The 24,702-nt window shown below is 53.7% G+C and overlaps 1 protein-coding gene across 1 annotated transcript in view; it reads left to right on the forward strand.

The window, feature by feature from the left end:
* Nucleotides 1-24,206, forward strand: part of LOC138066502 (otoferlin-like) — a 110,564-nt gene extending 86,358 nt beyond the window's left edge. The window contains 20 exon segments of the mRNA XM_068936370.1: nt 784-903; nt 2,205-2,366; nt 2,658-2,820; nt 3,637-3,767; nt 5,171-5,200; nt 5,686-5,817; nt 6,928-6,994; nt 9,380-9,531; nt 11,336-11,470; nt 12,263-12,400; nt 14,635-14,762; nt 15,337-15,507; nt 16,066-16,225; nt 17,022-17,165; nt 17,690-17,778; nt 20,030-20,131; nt 21,971-22,212; nt 22,771-22,949; nt 23,156-23,256; nt 24,026-24,206. Of these exon segments, the coding sequence (XP_068792471.1) occupies nt 784-903; nt 2,205-2,366; nt 2,658-2,820; nt 3,637-3,767; nt 5,171-5,200; nt 5,686-5,817; nt 6,928-6,994; nt 9,380-9,531; nt 11,336-11,470; nt 12,263-12,400; nt 14,635-14,762; nt 15,337-15,507; nt 16,066-16,225; nt 17,022-17,165; nt 17,690-17,778; nt 20,030-20,131; nt 21,971-22,212; nt 22,771-22,949; nt 23,156-23,256; nt 24,026-24,206 (2,727 nt within the window).
* Nucleotides 24,207-24,702: the final 496 nt, after the last annotated feature.

The following is a 24,702-nucleotide window of genomic DNA, read 5'->3' on the forward strand; positions in this document are numbered from 1 at the left end:
AGCCATCCCAGACCGAGGGAGGGAAGAGAGCGGGAGGGGGTGTGGGGGAGAACCGCGTTTAATCCACGCTTCTGTTTCTGAGGTGCTGCAAAGAGTGGTTAGTTCATGCATCCTAGAAAAGCTAGCAGGGTGTAGCATAGCTACTCGCAGCTCAGTGTGAGGGCAGCTCCTGCAGAGTTATGCTGGTGTGCAATGAATGCCAGCTTCTTTCTGGCAGGGAACCCTACTAAAGCGTTGCAGCAGCACAAAGTCTCTGCAACATCCCTGGGCTATGGAAGTTGTCAATGGGAGTCTTGGTTCTCTCAAGAGATGTCAATGGGAAGGTCCCAGGTAAAAGGGGTGTGAGTTCTCATAGAGGAAGATGGTGTATGCTAAGCATCTTTGACAAGGAGCTCAGGGTGGGGGCTAATCTCTCTCTGTAGGTATCCCTCTCTTTCCATTGACTAGACAGAGCAGGAGATGCCTGGAGTGGTTGAAGGTGGTGGAGTAGAGACCTGCTGGCTTTGCTCAGGCTTTGAGCTGGCCAAAGCCTGTCCGTATCAGCCTGTCAGCTGCACTAGTGGGTGGGCTTGGAAGTTTGCTTTGCTGCTGAATGTGCCCTGTGTGGAAGCATAGCACCACCTCTTCTGCTCCTATGAACACCTTTTCCCAAAGTGCCTGTACTGTACAGTCAGTGGATTGCTGAATCATCTAAGACTCTACAGACCCAGTGCAGGAGAGCAGGGTGTGCTGGTTCCCCCAGTTCAAAAAAGCAGACCTTAATCCGTGATGCATCTCTTCCAGATTGGAGCTGGGGGCAAGTCAGACCTGCCTCGTGTCGATGGACCCACAGGCATTGACAGGGGTCCCATCCTGCCAGTGCCATTGGGGATTCGTCTGGTGCTGAGTAAATACAGAGTGGAGGCAAATGCGTTGACAGCAGAGGGGTTCGTCTTGGGGCACCAGACTTGAATGCTGCGCAGCCAGATGGCTACACAGCAGAAGGTACTGTGTTGTCATGGCCTCGACCAGATCCCATTATGAGGGCTCCATCTGTTAGGCGAGGGTGATGTAAGGCAGAAGACTCTGTCAGTGGGTGTTTGAAGGCCAGGAGGGATCTTAGAGGTTCTGATGACAAGTTAAGCACCTACAGCCAGATGTTTGGATTGCAAGGACCTGCCTGTACTAGCTGCACAGGGAGTTAAGCTGCAGCAGCCCTAAAAAAAAAGCAGGATGACTGGATTAGTACTTGCTTTCTTTCTTAACTGTGGGCACCATAGCAAGCCTAGGAGCTGCAGTAGAGGGCACTTGGTCTGAAATTCAGAGGAATGCACATTAGGGGTGTACACCTACACCTGAAGTAGTCACGCTGACTCTCCCTTAGTATTGGTGGGAGGGGAAAAACCCAAGATTGGTAGCCTGAAGCTCATTTGACCTATCTTGGACATCAAGGACAGGATGCCTGCTGCTTCTCTCTAGTGAGATATGGTGACACATCCATCAGGGCTCCTCACCCTAGGCTGACTTGGTAGACAATGGTGATGTGGGCAATAGAGACAGTGACATTTGGTGCATGACTCACCCGGCTGTTGTAGGTGTCTCTGCTAGGAGGAGATGCTGCTGATCGGATCCCCAGGGGCTCTAAAGAGATCCTACGTCCACGTTTTGTAGACTTTTTCATCTGGTCAAAGAAATACTATTCCTCTGGTGCGCAGTGTGAATATGGCCTTGGGGGGACAGGAGGTGGAAAAAGCTTGTTTCAGGGGGACTTTTAATCATGGTGTTGGTCTCTTATCCCAAGAAAGGAAAGGGGAGGAGGCAGTCATTTCCCTGTTTCTGACAAAATGCTGCCAGTGCTGAATGAAGAGCCACTGCAGATGGGCTAAACTAAACTGATGTGGTCCTGCTCTATGGAGTCTGAGGGCAGAAGAGGGCTAGGAGAGGAGTGCTGAGGGCATCGGAAAGGAGATGTTAGGCTGTTGCAGGTGAGTCATGGGGTGGTTTGTGTGGGGTCAGTGAGAGAGCATGCTGCATGCCAGAGCCGCATGGAGAAGGAAAAGAAGCTTGAGGGCTCCATTGCTGCCCAGGTGATTTTGTGTGCCGTGAGGGATCCTTGCTCCCAGGGGATGAGGAAAGCCAACTCCTTTGGCTCCAGCAAAGAGGTCTGGCAGCAGTTGGGGGCAGTTCTTCTCACCTGTATGCCTTTCCTCCTCCTGCTGCCCTAGATGTTGTTCTGGGGACTCAGAGACCTGAAGAGAGTGAACGTGGCTCAGGAGGAGCGGCCCCGTGTGGACATTGAGTGTACTGGAAAGGGGGTCCAGTCAGTTCTCATCCAGAACTACAAGAAAAGCGCCAACTTCAGCACTTCAGTCAAGCGGTTGGGAGTGGTGAGTGTTGCCTCTTTCCTCTGAGCCCTTGGCCAAAATCCAGGCTTGGCTGGAGCTCAAATTGTGGCTGCTGGCCCCTTGCTTCCGTTTGCCCACGATAGTAAAGGAAGTGATCTCCAGCCTAGTTGGGGATTCCCTTTCTGTGATGGCTCCCAGGCCCAGCTCTGCTGGAGTTACATGAGACCTCTTCCTCCAACATGATCTCTCTTTGAGTCCCTACTGGCAACCACCACAATAGACATGCTGTAGCCTACATGCAGCCCTTGATAACCAGGACCCCTTTGCTTCCAGGACCTCCCAGAGAATGAACTGCTTCACCCGCCCCTCCACATCCGAGTGGTGGAGTGCCGGGCTTTTGGGCGTTATACCCTAGTGGGGTCCCGTGCTGTCAGCTCCGTCTGAAAGTTCATCTGTCGCCCACCAGAGAAGGCGGCCCACCATTGGAATATGACAGGTACCAGGCTTGGGCCAAGAGGGACAGGCTGGTGTGGGTCATTGGTGGGGCACCGCACACGAGTGAGCGATACAGAAAAGAAGGGAGATGGGTAGTGGGTTGTAAGGACTATGGGCCATTGTCTGCTTGGTTGTTAAATGAATTAGGATTCAAGGTTCACATCAAGGGGTTGGGAAGCCGTGGGGGCATGAGGTCATCGTTGCCTTTTGATTGGTTTGATCCATGGGTCTCACTGTGATAACTGCCTACTCTTCCTGACACCTGTCAGACAAGAAAGCCTGGTTCACCACTAACATAGCTGTGTTTCCGTGGCTCTACAATCTCCAACTGTTCCTCAGGACTGGGAGATGAATTTGCTCAGGACAGACAGCTCAGGCTCCCGTGGAAGAGATATAGTCAATACACTTAATGCAGCCTGGAGGGCTGGACTCATTGTTGTGTCATTGCAAGTAGCTTTTCTGTCCAGGGCACGGGCCTTGTGCTCTAGACTAGACTGAATTACTTAGATCTCTGGCGATTATAACGAGAGCCTGGGATGGCTTGCTTAGGTGGAGGTGCCTTCCCTGTGGACGTTTATAGCAAGGAGACCTGAAAAGTCATGGGGACAGCAGCAAGACCAGCAGTGTTCCTGGCACTGAGGTGGCCAGTGTTTGAATCCCAACCAGTGTACTAATTTCCGTGCTTTGGTCCTTCTCTGAACAAGAGGGTCACACGCCACTCCTGTCCGAATCCTGTAGGATCGCACTTGAGCTCTCAGTTTCCACTCTGCACTATCCTTTCTCTCTTGTTGTCTGTCTTTCTCTGTCCTCTGTCCAGTTGAACTGCTCAATGGCTCTCTGGCAATGGCCATCAGAGGTCCTCCCTCTTGCCCCACGGGGGAGCTTGTTGTCAAGGTGGAACCTGAGGTTCCCATCAAGAAGATGGAGACCATGGTGAAGCTGGAAGCTGTGAGTATCCGTGTGTCGGCACTACTTTAGCATGTCTGTCTTCACTGCATTGTCAATAACTGGGTGATCCCCCCGCAAGCAGAGGCGACCTTGTGCTGTTGGGCATGTAGTTGGACTGATGCCTGGAATTAAAGGCCTTGGGGTCATAGTTAGTTGCACTAATCAGTCACGTCCTGTCCTGTCCTGGCTGAACTCAGCTGGTGCTTGCTGCCCCAAGACAGCCTGTCCTGGGCTAAGAAAATGAGGTATTTGTACGTTTTCCTGTGAAGACAGTTAAATAGGAATGAGCCCCCATGAGCATAACCCTGCCCCTGTGTTGCTCTGTCTGAACCATCGTTCTGTGAATGGTGCAGACTCGAGATGCATGCACCTCAGATGCATGTGGCACAGGGCTGATCCAGGCACACAGAGTCATCCTGATGCAGGCAGAGCCCTCTAGACCTACTGGGTCTGCCCTGAAAAATCAGCAGTCTGCACATGGGACAAGCAACGTGTCCCCGAGGAGTCAGACTTTGCTCACGTGTTGTCACCGTTTTCTTGCCCAGAATGGAAATTGGAGCACCCTCCTGTAGCTGTCTACTCCAGAGCGCTCTCTACCAAAAGAAATGCCTGTGTCTCTACAGGAAGCCCTTTGTAGGGACATGTCCTCCTCTGCAGGCAAGCAGCATGTGTGCATGCATGTGCCTATGGGCACATTGCGGGCTCCAAATGTGCATGCATATCCATGGCCCCTCATGGGCACATTTACAGAAAGACCACAGCACATACAAAGCCACTTCTGCACAGATGCACATGTGCATAAACACACACACACCCGTACAACCCACAAGTCCTTGGTGGATTTACAAATGCACCTCTACCTAGAGTTCCTAGCAGGTGCACAAAAAACTCTTGTCACTTGCATTTGCATTCACAAGGAGTCTGTTGGCCCAGCTGTGTTCAAGAGGACCCCCAGAGCATGTGTGCATGTGTGAAAAGCCCTGGCATGCACATGCTTGTTGGCTTCGGGAAATGTACCACAAACACTTGCAAGCCTCCTTAGCTAGACAAAAAGTAGCTCCAAGGGAGCAAAGCAGTCTTTATCCATACTGAAGGCCCAGGTATCTTTCCAGGCCCGTGCTCTCATTGTTTGGGATTGGGGTTCTTCATTAGCAGAGCTCTCCCAAGAGGAGATGGGTTTGATGTGTCCCAGCAGACGTCTCCCTTGTATGTAGAGCTTCCCAGCCAGGGCTGTTCCTTCAAGGCCTTTGCTTCCTGCAACCGTGGGGAGCTGTTTGTGACTTCTCGCAGCTCACTGTGCACGTGTGTGTCTGTGTGCCTTTGTACTCTGCTGCCTTTTGGCGGTGCAGTTGCCCACTAGCCTGCTGTTCCCTCTCCCTGTTCCCTTTTAGCCCTGGTGGCAGAACTCGGATGCAGTGGTGAAGGTGGAGGTGGTAAGTGACGGATCTGCTTCCGAGCATAGTTGGGCTGGGAGGAGCAGGAGAGACAGCACCCTGCGAGTGTGCATGATGATTATTCCCACCACAACTATGTGGTTGTGGTACCACCTCCCAAAGGCTTAATGGTGAGGCACTGAGCGGGCTCAGGATACCTTGCTGGGACAGGGGGGCCTGGTACCATGTAAGCTTCAGGTGCTTCAGCCTGGGAAATGCATGAGTGAAAGGGATGGTGGAAAAGGGATGAGGACATCTCTGGTTTAGGACTCTGACACTATCTCTCTGGAGCCTTGGGCAGCTCCCTTTGCTACTCGGAGCCTCAGTTTCTCTGGTTGTAAAAGGTGGCAGGTGCTAATGATACAGCCTAGCCAGGAGGATTCTGCCTTCTCAAGGGATTTACCTATCACCTTGGCCCTTTGAGAGACATCTTGCTTCCATCTGATCCCTCTTCTTCTCTGTCTTTGCTTCCTTTGTTCCTGCAGTCTGAGGAAGAGAAGGAGAAAAGGAAGAAGAAGAAGAAAGGAGGAGGAGAGGAAGGAGAAGAGGAGGAGCCGGATGAGAGCATGCTGGACTGGTGGTCCAAGTATTTTGCTTCAATTGAGAGCAGTGGAGGGGTGCATGTAGGGGGGTGCAGGAAGATGTTCCCTGCCTGCAAGGTCTCGGCTATTTCCAGCAGAACAGCACAGTCCCAACATCTGTTGGGACAGCACAGCAGTGGACTGCTTTTGAAATGCAAACAGTGCCCATTCCCAGCACTAAGGCTGGGACCACTGGCCTAAGGAAGGAGGGGAAGTATGTGTATTGAAGTCCCCATCCCCAGTGTGAAAAATGGGGTGGTAGAAAAGCAACGATCAGCTGCTGTTTCTGTCTGTTGCCTCCCTGATCATTGCCGAGCTGGTAAGGGGCACGTGGGCTTGCGCCAGCCAGGTGCTCATTCCGTTTCCCTTTCTGGTACCAGCCCAGTCGTCTTCCCAGTGTCTCAGCTGCGAACTGCCCAAGTGCACAAGGATGCCATGCAAACATAGACACGTCCTCCTGCCCCATCCCCTGCGAGAGACTCTCCCTCACACACAGTCCTGCTCATGGCTGAGCCCTGCCTTTGTGAGAATTCCTGCTCACGTACCAGTGCTGAAAAATTGTACAGTGAGGGAGAGGGTGTTTCTTTTCTCTTGTGGGGCCTGATCCTCCGCTGTTACACAGAACCACCTAAAACTAAAGGCTCTTTGCACTGGCAACATCCCTGGCCTTGGGAACTGCTCCTTGGATACCCTAGAGCCATCCCCACTTGCCTGGGCTCTGTCCAGCTTCCTGGATGGACACACAATTTAAACAAGTGCAAGAGAGAGGTAAAAGTGCTTTAGCTGTCTAATAGGCTGTTCTTGCAGAGACTGGGGCAGCCTTGTGGCCAAAGGCTTGGGGCCATGCTGCTTTTCTCGCCAGCCTTGCCTGACTGTCAACCAGGCTTTCACCTGGCAGAGCTGAGCAGGGTTTCTTTTCCTTGAGTGTACTTATTTTGTGTCTCGTTTGTATTCAGAGCACAGTTATTTAGCAGCGTCACTGTTGAAGACTGTGTTGAACAACTTTGATTTCTCCAGTTTGGCTAGATCCTAGCTCCCTGCTCAAAGGAGAAAGGGAGAGCTGCGACCCCTAAGCTAGGCACTTTCAATGAGCACAGAGAGCTCAGTGCAACTGGCCACTCGTTGTTCATTTCGTTTCTCCCCCAGCAACTTTGGCAGCAGGAAGCAGCTGCAGCAGAAGCAGAGGAGGAGGAGGGAATGGAGACTGCTGAGGGTGAGCTGTTTGCAAGCAAGGGAGGAAACGGGGCAGGGAAGGGTAGGACCAGAGTTCCTTTTGGTGCTTGGGCACCCAATTCCGAGCATGCAATTGCTCTTCTGCTCAGTCAGATACTCGTGCTGTGTTGCATATCTCCAGGCGGGATCAATTTTTGTGAATGCAGACCTGGTATGGATTGTGTTGGGCTGACGTATCAGGCTGCAAATGCCAGGGGACTCCCAGTCCGAGTGTGGCATTGTGGCAGCCTCCAGCTCATCCCTGCTGGAAGGAAGGCTGTGTGGAAGTAATGAGATTAGTGACTAGGATCTGTGTTATTGACTGAAGGCATTTTTGTGCCTTCAGAAGTTAGTAGTCGCATCCCCTTGCCCATGCGTTTATAGAGCTGCAAGGCTGTGTGCTCAAAGTCTATTGAGAACACCAAGGCACAGATACGTTAATATCGCATTTGCAGGGTTTTCCCTCGTCACCATGAGGGAGGCTTTATGGAGGCCTTCTTTTGCCCCAGTTTTGCCAGGGAAGAGTCCACTAGGCAAGATGTTTGGGATCCATCTAACCTGACTGCTTTTATCTTCAGTGTAAAGCTGAAGAGTGATCTGTTTAAAAAAAAAAGTGTAATCTGAAAGCGTAGTCTGTGATCTAAAGCTGAAAGTGTAGTCTGTGTTCTGGTTTTCTAGAATGGGCATTAGAGAAAACTATGCCTTTCAGGGCCAGTTCTCTGACCTATTTTAGATACTGTCCTGAGATGAAGTGTGCCCTGAGTGTGTTTTTCTCTCAAAGAGTCTGGGGGACAGTAGCTCAGATGGGGCATTGCAGATGCCTCAAGCTGGGTGAGGCCAATTTCATACCAAGAGTACTATGGGCTGTGAACATGAGTGAGCTGGGACCTGCTGTCCAAGGGTGACCTTGTCCACCCTGCAGGCTCTCTGGCAGTCCCTGGTAAGCAGGGCTGGTGAGTGTTTCCCTGAGGAGCCATGATTGGCCAGCTCAGTCATGAAGACTGAGATGGGAATGGGCAGAGGGAGAAGGTTAGGAGCCTCTGCGTAGGGGCTCAGCAAAGGGCCACCCTATGGACTAAATGGGCAGTGGAGTAAAGAAGGGTAGCAGCAGATAGCACTGAGTTCCCAGCGCTGCCTGCTTCCCCTGCTCTCCATAGATCGTGAATTCAGAGGAGAGGGGGTGGTTGTCCTGTTCGTGCAGACTCCATTAGGTGGGAAAAATAGAGAGTCTGGCTTCTGTTGGAAGACTAGCCTTTGTATCATGAGAAAGATGAGGCCAGGTGCTGCTGAGCTTGGCGATGACTCTGAGCAGCTTCTGCCTGGGCTTGCTGTAGTAGCAGAGCTGTTGGGGGGGTGTCCTTGTATGCCTCCTCGTTCTCTGTCAGTCATTCTGAGCAGGGTTCATTTTCCCCTTTTACACTGCCCTTCCTTCCTGCTTTCCTCTTCCACATTAAAGGTTTATCTGTTGTCATCTGTCTGTTCTCATCTGCCTTGCGCAGCAGCCATGAAAGCTGGCGGGATAGAGGCAGTGAGGGCTGGGGATTGCACATGAGTGGGAGAAGCGTGCAGTGTTGTGCAGCCTCCTTTGAGCATGCCTTTCTAGTAGACTGTACTGTGTCCTTGGCTGGTGACTGCTCTGAAGAGAGAGATCTTAAGAGCCTGTTGTTGCAGCTAGTCATTGGCGTCACCCTTGAAGAGCAGCAGTCTGTGCTTTGGCACTGAGCTTCAAGCATTGTCACCTCAGCCACACCTAGGCAGGGGTTTTGCTCTGCAAGCTGCGCACGTGTCAGGGGTCTGGGCACAGGAAGTATTCTCTTCCATGGGCGCACCTAGCAGGGCCCAGCCAGGTGCCCTTGATGTTTTTCACTCCCTTCTCTTTTCTCCAACGCCATTGCTGTCAGCTTCAAAGGACGTAGCGGAGACCAGAGTGAGATGGGGAAATGAGCCCTTCAGGGAAGACTGGGAAGGGTGTTGTACTAGCAGCCCAGCAGGACAAGTGGAAAGAAGACAAGAAGGTGCTATGGGCAGGATCAGATATTTTCAGTGCTGTTGAAACTAGGCAGAGCCTAGGCTCTCAGTCCATGTTTCATAGTCCTCCAAATGACTCCTGCTCGGGTCAACTGTGGGAGTTCCCTACGCGGAGATCTGTGGGCTCCTGGAAATGCTGTGAGCTGGGTAGCAATGGCCAGAGCTGAGGAAAGAGAGGAGAGAGGTTGAAGGGTTCCTGTGGGACTGAGATGGGGAATTGCAGGCAGTAGCAGCTGTCAGCTTTCATGTTCCTCTTGTTTGAGTGCCTGTGATCATGTTCCCCCTTCTCTGTCTTCCTCCGCTCCACCTCACCCTCGTTTCCATCTCCTCCATCCCCATTGCTTCCCCTTGGACTCAGAAATCAAACCGGATGACTCTCCCATGAAAGGCTCCAAGGGTCAGGCAAAGAGCAAGAAGTCCAAGGCACCCAAAGATGATAAGAAGAAGCAGCAGCAGTGAGCCACTGAGCTTCCTGAGAAGCAGAGCAAGCGGAAGATTGATGAACTGAAGGTATGTGTGTTGGCAGGGGGAGGAGGAGGCTCTGCCTGCTCAGCAGCAGGATGGAAGTCAGATCCTAGCCATGTGGAAAACACAGTAGGATGGATCAGCCCTGCTGGATGCATCTCACCTGTGTGAGGGGTATCTAGCACTGGGTGAGATGAGCCTTGGGACTGTCAAATTCTCTGCATAGACGGAGAGTTCAGGGTAACTAGCTTTGCAGGAAAGGACCTGAGGTCCTTGGGGACAGGAAAAGTCAGCAGTGAACCCTTCTAGCAGTGAAGGCCAAGTGCATGCTGGGCTGTGTTAGCAAGAGTTGGCCAGCGAGTTGAGGGGAGGGATTCTTCCCCTCTTTCTGGCACTTGTCAGATCCCTTCTGGCTTCTCTGTCCTGACTGGTGCTCCCCAGCACAAGGAAGACACTGACCTACTGCAGTGAGTCCAGTGGTGGAAGCCACCAGGCTGGTCACAGGTCTGGAGGACGTGGCATACAAGAAGAGGAAGAGGCTGAGAGCTGGGTTTGTTCAGCTTGGAGAGGAGAAGGTGAATGGGGGATTGAATTGTCATCTTCAGGTACCTGATGGTACATGGCAGGGGGATATGGCAGAGGACAAAGGAGAGTGCAGAAGGAAATGGACGCAAGATGCAGCAAAGGAAATTCCTGTTGGACATAAAGCATCGTTTGTTTCCTACAATGAACTGATTCATCATGAGTGTGCTGCAACTTTGCAGAGCTCTCCGTCCTTGGAGACATGGGAGCTTGACCCTGGGCAAGCTTCTCTAACTTTGAATGCCAGTGGTCCCTTCCCACCTCGGTTCCCATATGACTGTATGATTTGTCCATCCAGAGATGCCCCCATTTGATCAGGCAGCTCCCATGTTCAGCCAGTGGATGTCTAAAGCTCCTGAGGTGACTGGCATCCTGAGTGCCCAAACAGCTGCTGTATGTGGGGCTGAAACCCAACATGCCTCATGGCAGCAGGAATCACAGCCATCACTGTATGTAGTTCTTGGAGGGGTTTGTCCCACACAATGCAGCTGGAACCAGAAGTACTTGCAGGAATTACAGGGGAGAAAAAACCAAAGGTGGTGGGAGCTATGATTTGCTCTCTGTAACTGCACTGAAGGATCAGGCAATCGTGTAGCTTAATGAGTAGTATGAGAAAGGCATCAACTTGGTCTTGAGAGTGGAGGAAGAAGTTCTAAGTTGGTGAGAACACCCTCCCCACGGTGGAATCAGAGTCTACAGCTATAGTAGGAGATGGATCAGGGCCAGGCATTGCCCATCAGCAACCCAAACCAGGACCCTGGCGCCAGGCCTGGTGCCAGGGCTCCAGGCCAATGTGCCCAGCCCCATCCCACTGCTGGGCAGGGGCAGGGAATAGCCTGGGGCAAGGCTATCCCATGGGCAGTTTGGATGGGCCCTGGGTGGGGGAGAGCTTCCTGTGGGCCATAGCTAGCCTGGCCAAGACTCAGTGCAGGAAAGGGCCCTGGTTCAGGTTAGTGGTCCATGGACTTTACTATAGAATCTGTGACTCTGGGCCTGAGAAGGAATTTGAACCCGGATTATACACGTAAGGGGAATAGCTACACAGCCCATTCAGCTGAGGTTCCCTCCTATACATGATCAGTTTGGGAAGGTGCTTATGTCATCAAGGTCTAACCCAATGACCTGGAGATCCCTTTGCATCCTAGAGAATTAGTCACTGGGAACGGTGATGTCCATGATCTCTTTGATTGTCCTTGGGTGACCACTGGATCTTTTCTTTTTTTTTTTTTTTTTTAAACTGCTCTCCTCTAATTTTGTGTCATCACAGGTCTTCAACAAAGAGCTGGAAAGAGAGTTTGATAACTTTGAGGACTGGCTGCACACCTTCAACCTGCTCCGTGGAAAGACCGGGGACAATGATGACGACGCAACAGAAGAGGAGCGGCTAGTGGGGAGGTTCAGAGTGAGTGTGGCTGCTGAGTTGGGTCAGGGCAGGGACAGCTTGGGAAAGCCTTGCCTATAGGGTTCTCTCCTTGAAGGTGCATTAGCTGAAAGGAGGTTGGATGTAAGAGACCAATTTGCATTGACCCAACCACATCTCCTTGCAGGGAGGGTAAGCCTCCAAGGATAGCCCCAGGAGTCAGATGGCTTCACAGAGTGCATTGCAGAGGGCAGTCCTTTGCAGCAACCAGATCTTTTGTGATTCCTACAGAAGGCCAAGGGCAAAGCAGATCCTCTTTATCACCCGCTGTGGATATAAGTCATGCCTGGAGTTATCGTTGCAGACTATTTTTCACCAGTAGCACGGGGCTGCCTGCCATGTTGCACCAATGCATGCAAGTTAAACTCTTGCTGGAGGGAGTGATCAGACGGTCAGGGAGCATGGAAATGAACTGTGTTTCACGTGGTAGTTCCTGGATTTCCCAGCCCCTGCCTTGACAGCACCTTTTATTTCCATTGCTCTTGGTTTTCTGCCAGTTGTATTCCTGGAATTCCCTGCCTGTGAGCACCTTGCTAGTCTGATTCCTCTGCAGGTGTCCTTCACGTTGTCCAGTTGCTCTGCTCAGGGTTGTATCCTCTGCAGGGGGTGCTTGTGAGGCAGAGGAAGCTTCCAGACCTCGCCTGTCTACTACAGCGCAGGGCTAGAAACAAGGAGAGAAAGTGGGCTCTCAGGAAGGGTGGTTTGGGATTGGTCTGCTCGCTCTGAGCCTCGGGAGCAGCAGGACTACTGAGGCTGTGCACTCCCTTGTGCTAGGGCTCCATCTGTGTCTACAAAGTGCCGCTCCGTGATGATATGGGCAAGGAGGCAGGATACGACCCCGACTTGGGCATGTTCCAGGGGATCGCCAGCAATGACCCCATCAATGTGCTGGTCTGAGTCTCTGTTGTTCGGGTGAGTATAACCATGTTGTATGCCAAGGCGTGATGCTGTGTTCCCTTACAGTGCTCGCACCCAGAGCTGGTGCTGAAGCTGCAGAGAAGTTGACTTTTAGTTCTTGGTGCTGTTGGTGCCAGCATCCACCTGATAGCAGATGGCACCAAGGTCAAGGATGCAGCATGAGGACTAAAGCTCACTGATGGGCCCTTGAAAGGGGCGTCTTCCTAGCTTTGTGCTCTCCCCATTGGGATACTAAGCCTGTGTGAGGTCCAGACACCTGGCCTACAGGATGGATGGAGGTGTCCGTTGTAGTGCTCAACTTCAGAGAAGAATTTGGATCAGCCCAGACTACGAGATTCTGGTTCTTTACATAATCCCCCTTTTAGATAATCAATGAGGCATATGCTGAGCAAACCAGGAGGAGGCAGGGATTAGTAGATCTGGCTGAAGGGCCTGTCACCTTGTGGGACACATGCCGAGTGATAATCAATGTGGTCCAGCTAATGCCTGTCTCTTTATATGGAGTGCACTCTGGAAAAAGTCCTTCTTGACCTCCATTCTTATGTCAAGATAAGATATCTTGAGATATCTCAGCCCTGCTGGAAGCACCTGGGTGGCTCTTTGCCAACCCCTTGTCCCTGTTGTTTTATAAATGCAACCTACTTTCACCTACGTTTCCCACTAACCTGGTTTCCCATCCAGTGCTACATCTCATTGCCCTGAGAAGGGGATAGCAGGTGAGATTGCAATCCCAGAATCCCAAAATCACCGAATGGTTGAAGTTGGAAGGGACCTCTGGAGATCATCTAGTCCAACTCCCCCCGCTCAACCAGGGTCACCTACAGCATGTTGCGTAGAATTGTGTCCAGATGACTTTTGAATATCTTCGAGGAAGGAGACTCCACGGCCTCTCTGGGCAACCTGCTCCAGTGCTCAGTTACCCTCCCAGGAAAGAAGTATTTCCTCATGTTCAGACAGAACTTCCTATGTTTCAGGTTGTGCCCGTTGCCTCTTGTCCTGTTGCTGGGCACCATGGAGAAGAGTCTGGCCCCGTCTTCCTGTCACCCTCCCTTCACATGCTTAGACTCATTGATGAGACTCCCCTCTCAGTCTTCTCTTCTGCAGGCTGAAGAGTAGCAGCGCTCTCAGCCTTTCGTCCTAGGAGAGATGCTCCAGGCCCTTCCTCATCTTAGTGGCCCTTTGCTGGACTCACTCCAGGAGCTCCATGTCTGTCTTGTACTGGGGAGCCCAGCACTAGACACACCACCCGAGGTGTGGTCTCAGCAGGGCTGAGGAGAGGGGGAGGCCCTCACCTCCCTCCACCTGCTAGCAACACTCTTCCTAAGGCTGCCCAGGGTACCATTGACCTTGTTGGCCACAAGGGCACATTGCTGGCTTATAGTCAACTTGTTGTCCACCAGGACTCCCAGGTCCTTCTCTGCAGAGCTGCTTTCCAGGAGGTCAACCCCGAGCCTGTCCTGGTGCCCGTGCCCATGCACCATGCACCAGGTTATTCCTCCCCAGGTGCAGGACCCTGCACTGGCCTTTGTTGAATGTCATGAGGCTCCTCTCTGCCCAACTCTCCAGCCTGTCGAGGTCCCTCGCAATGGCAGCACAGCCTTCTGGTGTGTCAGCCGCTCCTCCTAGTTTAGCATCCTCAGCAAACTTGCTGAGGAGGCACTCTGTCCTTTCATCCAGGTCATTGAGGAATAAGTTGAACAAGACTGGACCCAGTATTGACCCCTGGGGCACACTGCTCGTTATAGACCTCCAACTAGACTCTGAACTGGAGAGATTGAGGATACTTACCCCTGCTTACGGGGGCTACTTACAGAGGCCCGTGGCCCTAATAAATCCATGGAGGGAAAGAGAGAGGCGGAGGGATGTCTTCTGGACATCTCAGTCAGGTTTCTGCTGAGGGTCTCTAGCTAGAGGAACCTGCGTCTTTCCACTGATGAGAGAGAAGCCAAAGGAGACTGTGACTATGTCTTTCCGAAGGGGACACAGCCACTTGGGCTTGACCTGAGTCAGCCCAGACCAACACACCTAGCCCCACTACATGCCTAGGCAGGGACATAGGTTAGTAGAAGGCAGGACTGATCCCTGGTTTAAATTGAGTCCCTATATTTAGGTGACCTTATCAAAGGACTTGGGCACACAGCTATGGCCAGGTAAGGCCAGCTGGTCTCAGGGATGGAGAATAGGGACTGTCCCTGACTGGGCTGACCTATCTTATCTTTTCCCTACAGGCCACAGAGCTGCCCCCAGCTGACATCAATGGAAAAGCTGATCCTTATATTGCCATCAAGCTGGGGAAGACAGACATCAAAGATGAGGAGAACTACATCTCCCAACAGTTGAATCCTGTCTTTGGCGAGTGAGTTGCCCCAGCCCTGTTAGCTGTCTTCACCCTGAAGAGTGAGCTAGGCTCACCAGCCCTTGGGCCTGCACCCTACCCATCCCATAGCCCCAGCTTGGGGTCGAAAGATGGGACTGATCACCCTGAACTTTCCTTGGGTGCAGTGTAGCTGTCCCCATTGAAGTCATCTGTCCTGCTTTGTCAGCAGTCTCGTCAACGCTGTCAAGAGTGTTGAAGAGCTATCCGTATCTGGTCAAGATAGGTGCCAACTTTAGGAAGCGCTAGGCCTGGACCCAAGTAACAGCATTGCCGGCTCTCCAGTGACACACACATTTAGTTTCAGGGCTATTGGGACATCCACGTCAAGCAATCCTCATGATCGCTCTCCCTTCTAGGGCTACTAGTTCAGAAGCAGTCCACGCAGAGAATTAGTGACAACACGTAAGCTGAATGTACTGCAGTGGGAGGTGCAATTAAACACTGTCCAGAGACTGGAGCAGACCCACCTCACCCATGCATGTGTCTTGAGCGCCATCCAAACCCTTGGATGGCTACAGCCTGTTCTCCCTCTCCACCCTTTCTCCCGCCACAGGTCCTTTGACATTGAGGCCACCTTTCCCATGGAGTCCATGCTGAGGGTGGCAGTGTACGACTGGGACTTGGTGGGGACCGACGACCTCGTTGGAGAGACCAAGATTGACCTGGAGAACCGCTACTACAGCAAGCACCGAGCTACTTGTGGGGTGTCACAGCCTTATGCCATGTATGAGCCAAGCTTTCCCTGTGCAACCTGGTGTCTGGACCCGTGTCAGTTTCATCTTCTGCACTAGGCCTAGATCTCCTGTAGGGATCTCCCTCTTTCATTGCCTGATGATGAGGGAATCTGTGCTGTGCCCTCAGTCTTAACGTGGGCTTTGGGACCAGCACAGTGGGGTAGCAGGAGAGCAGGTTGTAAGCAGGAGCACAGGGCAGTGAGGAAGGGACTGAGGGGCATTGGTAGGTCTGGATATAGAAATGAAGAGGTTGCTGAAATAGCAGCTGGGCCGGAGCAGCAGAACTGAGCATCAGTGGCAAAGTGGAGGGCGCTGGGGATTGCAGGTCTGGGTCAGCATAGAGTGAAGGGCCTGGGGTGGAAAGGTATCGGCAAAGCGTAGAGTTTGGGCACAGGTGGCCCTACCTTGCTCTGCAGTTTGACATGTGGAGCCTCAGATCCTTCCCTGATGAATCCTGGCTCCTGAGGGGCAGTAACATTTGCGTTTCTGGCAGATGGAAACAAAGATTCCTTCTTCCTCCAAGTCTGACCTTGTGCTCTTGTTCACAGACATGGGTATAACATGTGGCGTGACCCCATGAAGCCTTCCCAAATGCTGTGCAAGCTGTGCAAAGAGGGCCAAGTGGATGGGCCGCCCTTTGGTCCAGGAGGAAGAGTGAAAGTGGCCACGAGGGTCTTCAGTGGCGCCACGGAGATGGAGGATGAAAATGGTACGCACCCCATGGCGTGAAGGTGGGGAGGGGAGCAGGGGCATGGGGTGTCCCCTCATCATCCAGAACTGAATCCCATCACCCCCTGCAGCATTGCAATGTCTCTCCAGCCACCCCCTTGTGTGGGGCCTGCGTTATGTCACCAGCTAGACAGTGTCTTATAGACGACCCAGGTTGCTGTCAGAGTTACTGGTGAGCATCCACGGCATGGCATGACCAAAGCTGCCTTTGAAACCTTCCTGCTGGCAGTTTATGGCAAAGGACCAATGCAGATAGCCCATCCTGGCCCTTGCAGGGCTTAGGAAGCCACTGTCCATATAGCTGCATCCCCAAACAATGGTTGTGTCCAAATCACTCGTATATACGCAACACAGTTGAATGCAGACCAGGAGGGGTGCAGAGGAGGGGGGCAGCAGTGTCGGTGGATATAGAGCTTGTTGAGCGTGGGAAAATACAGCCTGGTAGGGGATCTGGACCTTCTCTGTGAGTGCCTAGGAGTAGAAAGGGGAGAAAGAGGAGTTAGGGAGTGTTGGTGCAAGAACAAAGGGGGCCCAAGGAGATGGAGAGGAGCAACTACTAGGCAGTTCTGCTGCCTTGAAGTTGGTAGGAGCTGGAAGAGGTAGCCAGCAGGAGCAGTGTGTGTGGCCTTGGGGAAGAGGATGTCAGCAGAAGTTTGCAAAGCCAGACTGGAGGTCCTGCTGTCAGTAGGAGGTTGGGTCCTGCTTGGGATTGTTTGCTGTCCCTGGTGTCTCTTCTGCCCAGTTCTCCAGACTCAGTCCTCCCTTTACCCACACGGGACAGAAGAAGCAGGCAGGGGAGCGCCTAGCACTGACCGTGCTGCACCACTGGGAAGACGTTCCACGCGCAGGCTGCAGGCTGGTCCCTGAGCACGTGGAGCCGCGTCCATTGCTGAACCGTGACAAGCCGGGCATTGAACAGGTCCCCGCAGCCCAAGATCCGGGGGAAGGGCAGGGCCTGCTTAGCCTCCAAGCAGGGAGGAGAGACCTCAGCTGGGCAGACAAGCTGCAACCCCCCTTGTCATGGGGAGCAGTGGGGAGGGAGGCAGCCTACGAAAAGTGGCACTTGGACATAGCAGTCCTTAACACACTGCCTGTTGAGCCCAGCTGACTAAATTTTCAATGCCTCTTCAGCTGGCACCTATTTCATACCCCAAAGTCTCTGGGTCCCCTACTTCCCCCATGCCTATGTTCTTCTTCCTCGGCGCCATGCTGTGCCAGGAAAAATTCCTCTACTGGGGCAATAAAAGACAAACAGCCCAGTGGAGCCCTGCCCAACCACACATCCGGCAGGGTTTAGTGTGGTGCTGCAGGCCTTGCATTGCCTTGGCAGGACTGGCACAGCCTTACTGATGCTGAAGGGCAGGAGGAGCTGGAGGGAATGCTGCAGGTGTCTTTGGGCAAGGAGGATCTCGGGGAGCTGACTGCACGACTCCAGCCTTGCAGGGTCGCCTGGAGATGTGGGTGGACGTGTTCCCCATGGATATGCTGGCACCAGGCCCTGCCATTGATATTTTCCCCAGGAAACCAAAGAAGTAAGGAATCTGCCAGCCAACAAACCCCAGGGAAAACCCGTGGCTGGGGCTGGAGCCCTGCTTCCCCACTCTTCTACTGGTTCTCCATGGCCCAGCTCAGCACAGCCATGTGCCTGGGACCCCCAACCAGACTGGCGTGGCCAGAGATCCCAAGACTGGAGGCATCAAATGCTGTCTTCCGCTTCCCCACAGGTTGTGGAGCTGCCCTTGCAGGGTGCTTCAGTTCCCATCTGTTCAGTTCCCTGCAGCTCCTCACCTCTCTGTGTCAGTCTAGACGAGGAGTTCAAATTGCTAGCTAGTGCCTGGTATGGGGAAGGGGGCAGACCAATGCAGCCAGCCCGAACGCAGCCCCAGGGGCAGGGGTTAGCCTAGGTCAGGGCGTCCACAGGCCCTTGGCTGGAGGGGAGAGTTTCCCAGTCTGGCTGGGGCTCTGGGCAAGGAAGGGCCCTGGCACCAGGCAGATCACTGGGAGAGACTTGGTAAAGGCAGGTAGGACAGAGCAGGCAGCAGACAGTGAACTAGAGAGTTCTCCTTCCCATTCCTGTCCTCTCCACCTCTGCCCTCCGATGCTCAGCCCCTCTAGGAGTCCTTTAGACAGAAGGAAGACATTGTGTTCCTCAGCATCCATGCTAGGCCAATTTTACCCAGCTAGACTGTGTCCTTGGGCCCCTTTTGCCCGTCCCCGGGGGCTGGGATGCAGAGGCCATATTTGCATCCTCGTGGGAATCTCTTGCACTCCTGTGCTCAGTCGACTGGTGTTTGGCTCCAAAGCACAATGAAAGTGGAGACAATTTCCTCTGATCTCCGAGGGCCGTAGCTTGGATGTGAAGAGCAGGGCAGGCAGCTGCAGGAAAGCTGAAGCCAGAGAAAGCTCTAGTTGCTGAAGCAGCCTGGAAAAAAACAGAGGTTTATCTGCAATGCAGCCAGGGGCAGCCGTGCTCAGTAGTGCCCCGTGTGCTGGAGTTGAGACATTCCTCCGGAGGGGCTGAAGGGAGGATTTCAATAGCCTTGAAAACACCAATGCACCCTTCCCTGTGGGGAAAATGGAGCAGGAAGGGCTATGGCTCTGGTCGCTCTGTTTTGGCAGGGATAAACGTGAGCTCCAGTCAAGTTACACATGGACACATCAGCCCATGTATGTCTTCACACGTGCACTGGAGAGCACCTGCGTGAGTGCCTGTGTCTGTAGGAAGATGCTGTATTTCAGCAAGGTTCTGCTGATGTATCATCCTAGGGATTTAACGCAGCTCCCCCCTCTTTGCCAGGAGTTTCAGCATGTAACACGAGCTGACGGTGTGGCCTGTTAGCTCTGAAGAGCATCCCTGTGTTGCTTGGACAAGTGCTAGGTGCTATAGAGGAACAGCACAGAGAAAGCCCCCCCCCGCCCTCCCCCACAACAGGAGCAGACCGGAGGGTGCTGGCACTGAAGATGGCAGGAATCTCACAGTTCCACAGGAGTCCCTGGCACTTGCAGCCATGTGATGTGATTGTGGCCACATGGCTGCCTTTCTCTGCCACTGTCTTCCAGTCCTCTTCTAGCCCGTCCACACTGCAGCTGCTTCCAGTTCAAGGAAACTGGCTTCTGCTTTTCCTCTGGCAACTCCCACGGGAGCTGGTTTATCCATCAGCACAATTCCCAAGCGAACTGCGTGTGTCTGGGAAACCCCAGTTGCCTGCACACCAAAGGCAATGCTGGGAATATCTTACAGGCTCCAAACTTGCTGGAGTCCTAGGAAAGGCAGTGATGCCCGATGAAGTGACTGGGACACAAGAGCAGGTAGAGCCTTTGGAGCTGACTTCTGAAGGCAGGGGAAAATTGTCCTGTGTTTCCAGGAGGGTGGCCCGGGTGGGTAAGGTGGGGAAATGAGGAAAAGAGCTGGCTTCAGACTGTTTTGCAGGGCCAACAGACCCGCATTGTAACCACAAATGTACCTGAGACTAAGGCTGTGCTGTCTCCTAGAGCCTTTGGCTCGGGCCATGCAGCAGTTCAGAGTAGATGAAGGTAAAAGTCCCTTTGTTGCTCCTCTGACCTTGCCTGGGCTGCCTCCGAGCTGAGGCACCATTTCCCTCTGTGTTCCTGCCCTGTTGGTCCCTAGGACAAGATGGCTGCGAGTAGAGCCCTGCAGTTGGCGTTCCTGCCGCCCTGTTTCCTGCAGCATCATCCCATTCCCTTCTGCCCACCCCATCTCCTCCTGCCCCTTCCCTCTGTTCCCCCCATGCCTCACCTCCTGGTCTCCCTTCCTGCTGCCAGATATGAGCTTAGAGTGATAGTGTGGAGCACAGACGAGGTCATCCTGGAGGACGATGACTACTTGACTGGCGAGAAATCCAGGGACGTTTTTGTCAGCGGGGTGTGTACAATGTGGCTGGCCAGTGCCACCACTTCCACTTCTCCTCGAGGTGGGGTCCTGGTGCTCACTTAGGCCCCAGGGCTAGTTTTGGAGAGGGGGGTTCTGTGATGCAGCTAGGAAGGGTTTCCCCATGGGGAGGGCCAGATGATGCCAGTGGTGCTGTTATGTGCTGTGCTCTGTCTCTGCCTCTGTGTCTCTCTTGCTGGCTGCTTGACCTACTGTGTGTGTCTGTCTGTGCTGCCTGGCCTGGTTGCCCAGCTTTGAGCTGCGGGTCATTATCTGGAACACGGATGAGGTGGTTTTGGAAGATGATGCTTTCCTGGTGGGAGAGAAGATGTCTGTCGGGGGTAATGGCCGAGGTCTTGCTACTTGGTCCCTTCAGGTTATCTGATCTCAGACCGCACTGACCCTCCCCATATTCAGCATGGGGCAGATGGTACCTGTGGACCATCTCTGAGTGAGCCCTGGCCCACGACTTACCTTAACGTGCTTGTGAGTCCCTTTTCTCCTGTCCTCATATAGCAGGGCTCTGAGACTGGCCCTCAGCATGGGCTCCGCCAAATTTGGTCCCCAGATTTCCCTTTCCCGTCCCTGCGGAGCTGCCTGAACTGTCCTGCTTCAGCAAGAGTCGATTTGGATTTCCCAGATCCTTTCATTCATTTTAAATTGACACGCACAGGTTAAGATGCAACTAGATCATAGCGCAATGTGCAGCAGGCAAGAAAACAAGCTTTCTCCAAAGGCTTAAACCCTATGTCATGGCAAAGAGGCATGAGGAGGAAGGTCAGATTAGTGTAGCAGAATCTAAGGCTGATGGCTGACATCACAGCATGCAGTGACTTCCCACAGCTCTGCTAAACTGCTCACTGCTTCCCAAAAGCTACCCTGAGCTTTTGGGCCAGGTCTCCTCGTCTTGCACCTCATGCTGCTCTTGGAGAACGTGTTCCATTTTCTATGTCTGGTCCTGTTTGCAGAGTGCAGTGGAGGGTTGTTTAGGGCAGTGCATGCAGTGCCTGCCTCGGCATTCCCAGTGCCATGCTGCACAGAGGGCAGGTGCCCTTGGAGCGATGAACTTTAACATGCTGGCAGGACCCATGCTCTCTCATGCCGTTGCTGCATACTGGCAGGCGTGTGAAATTTGTGTCTGTGTACATGTGCGTGAGGGGGACAAGGTCTTGTCACTGTCCGTTTCAAGGCCGGTAAGTAGGTGGTTTATGCATGGGTGGCTTTTCTGCGATGACTCTGAATCTGAAACGTGAGAGGCCTTCCCTTTGTGCTTGGGGTGGGATTGCTTGCCCTGTGTGTTTTGCAGGGCAGAGCGGGAGTGTCAGCATGCTCAGAGGCCAGGGGAACAACCCTGTACTAAGTGTCTAAGCACGGACCCATGTCCCTGCTGGCTGCAGCCCCTCTGGACCAAGAGACTCACACAAATCTGAGAGTTCCCTGAGGAACAGAGGTGTCCTGTCATGTCGAAGAAGCTGAGGAACATTCATAATGCTCCTTCCAGCAAGCTCTGCTCCAGACTTCCCAGCAGTGCTGCCTGCTCCTTTCCATCTCTTGAACATCCCCCTGCCCAGAGAAGGACCCTGATAACCAGCTTGCATGTTGCTCCCTCAATCAGCCTGTTCCCTCTAGGGCCCTCATGCCCATGTTGCCTCTTGGAGAGGCTGACATGGTGATTTGAGCAACCCTAGCCCATTGCTCGTTACTCTTGAGTCCTTCCAGTGTGTCCATGCCTTGCTGGCCTGGAGACATGCCAGCTGTATGCGCAGGATGGCCCTGTGCCCTCTCCTCCCTCCTGCTAATATGTGCCACCCCTCTCATCCCTCTGGGCCCTGCAGGTGGCTGAAGGGCCAGCAGGAGGACAAGCAAGACACACATGTCCCTTACCCCTCACTCACTGGCGAGGGCAACTTCAGCTGGCGCTCCACCTTTCCCTTTGACTACCTGATGGCAGAGAAGAAGATGGTCAACTCCAAGAAGGAGTCTATGTTCTCCTGGGATGAGACTGAAGACAAGCTCCCTGCTCGCCTCACCCTGCAGGTCTGGGATGCCGACCACTTCTCGGCCGACGATTTCCTCGGTAAGAGGGGAGGGCCAGCTGAGCTGGAGTGACAGGGAAGCTGGAGGGATAGGGGGAGGTTACATGGCTGATGGAGCAGGAAGGCATGTGGGATGAGACAAGGTTTATGTAGGAACAGACCCTGGAAGGACAGCCCTGGTCTTTAAGCCAATTGTGTCCTACAAACGCCTTTGGATGCTGCAGGTAAGAGCAGTTAGGCTAAGAGGCCTTGTCTTCATGCTGCTGTTCAAAGGCTGCTCCTGTAGCAAAGGCATTAGCTTTTTCCCTTAGGTGCCTGTCTGGGAGCTCTATGCCCAAGCTAGTTTTGGAGTGCAGGGTGGCTGGAAGCCATGGGCAGATGTTTGAGAGGGTGAGAGGAGGTGGGGACGTGACCCAAAAAGCAGGCTATAGTGGAGAGATCGGAGGATGCATGGCCATAGATGTGTGGGAGGATGCCAGGACACAGCTCAGGGCAGGAAATGTTGCTCGCCAGGGCAGGAAACGTTGGCCCAGCCCGCCTCCAGCCAAAGACTCACAGTTGAGGGGTGCCACCATGTATCCTTCCCCCTCTCCTACCAGGGGCAATCGAGCTGGACCTGAAGCGCTTTCCCCGGGGAGCTAAGACTGCAAAGCAGTGCAGCATGTAGATGGGGACAAATGAGGCAGAGCTGACCATGGTTTCCCTCTTCAAGCAGAAGCGAGTGAAAGGCTGGTGGCCGTTTGTGGCCAGGGATGAAAACGATGAGCTGGAGATGACAGCAAGGATGGGGAGAAGCGGGGGGATTTTCTGTCCTGGGGAGTGCATCCTCTGTGTACACGGAGGCCCCTTTGCAGAGCTCCTTCATGCCTGCCTCTGCTACCTGGGGCCCCCTCTGCTCACCATGTCGCTGGCTGGCACCGTCTCTGGGGCCGGCGGTGGAGAGCGTTGCCCATGTCTCAGCAGGCCTCTCTCTGCTCCCTGCAGGGAAAAGTTGAAGCTGAACTACAGCTCCTGAGAGCAGAGGAGGCAGAGAAATCGCCTGCTGGGCTGGCTCGCAATGAGCCTGACCCACTGGAGAAACCCAAGTAAGTAGGAGACGCCTCTCCCCCAGCAGATGCCTGGATTTGTGGGAGATGCTGCGTCGGGTGGTTCCCGGGGAGGTAGCCAGGCAGGGGAAGGTTAGAAAGGGGTCACTTATCTGGGGATGTAGGAATGAGGGCTGCGGGCAGGGTAAAAGGGGCAGAGTCACCTCTCCTGGTTCATTCCAGTGCCCTCTATTTACTTCCCTGCCTTTCCTTAGTCTCTTCCTTCTCTCCCTCCCTTCCTAGCTCCATCCCCCTTTCCCAGCCTCCCACCTCTTCTTCCTCCCCTCTGGTACCCGTTGCCAGGACATCAGCTTCATCAGGACCCCCTCCCCCACCCCCCCACTCAAGTCCCTGCACTCCTTCTGGGACAAATTCTGCTGGCTCCTCTTGGAAACCCTCCTGATCCTCAAGGTCAGGCTCTTTCACTGCGTGAAGGGTTATCCAAGGAAGGAGATCGTGGGCTCTCTCACAGTGCCCCTCTCCATTGCCAGCTGGGCTTGTAAAAGGAAAGTCAAGGCTGTGCCAGGGTGCGAGCAGACTGCGGTGAGCCGGGGAGGATCATGCACTTGGGCAGCCACAGGAAAGCCACATCTGGGTGGGGATGGTTGCTGTGGCCCCAACCCCGAGAGAGCCTGCTGCACCCTGGAGTGGCTGGATGGGACACAATGCTGCCACCGCATTGGCTCACATGTTGGTTGTATTGCTTGTTGTGCCTGCCCTCCCTTTCTGTGGCCATGGCATTCATGACAGATGCTTGCTTCCCCAACAGCCGCCCAGACACATCCTTCATGAGGTTCCTCAACCCCCTCAAGTCCATCAAATACCTCACCTGCACCCGCTACAAGTGGCTCATCATCAAAATAGTGTTGACCCTGCTGCTCCTCATCCTGCTGGCCCTCTTCCTTTACAGCATGCCAGGCTACATGGTCAAGAAGCTCCTGGGAGCGTGAGGCAAAGGGGCCTCCCCCACACGCCTAGCCCAGTGCCACCGCCTGCCCCAGCCCCATGCCCTTCTCCTCGCCTCTGCCTTGCAGCAACCTTGAGGGACATCTCCTCCCTGCTGCTGTGCCTCCTATTTTGCGTTTCTGCTTTGTGGATCCCTTTCTTGGCTTTACTCTCAGAGAAGTGGGGTTGGAGAAGGCCTCTGGTCCCCAGGCTGTCCTGTGTCCCTCACCTGGGCTGGCAGAGATGCGTGGCTGTCTACTCTGGGTCACCCGTGCTGTGGGTCCCAGATGCCTTGACCCACTGGGGGCAGAGGTCGGTGCCCCGTCTGGGCAGCTCAGCTCCTCTGCCCCAGCAGAAAGCAGAGGGAGCACTAGGGTTGCGTTGCTGGAGCTGTGGGAATGCTGCCTAAATGCTTGTTCACAGGACACGTTAAAAGCAGTCATGAACCAGTGACGTGGGGCGGGGCAGAGCAGCCAGGGCTTGCTGGGAGCACGCCAGCCC

The sequence above is a fragment of the Struthio camelus genome, chromosome 3 (assembly GCF_040807025.1).
Source record: "Struthio camelus isolate bStrCam1 chromosome 3, bStrCam1.hap1, whole genome shotgun sequence".
In the NCBI taxonomy this organism is placed as follows: Eukaryota; Metazoa; Chordata; class Aves; order Struthioniformes; family Struthionidae; genus Struthio; species Struthio camelus.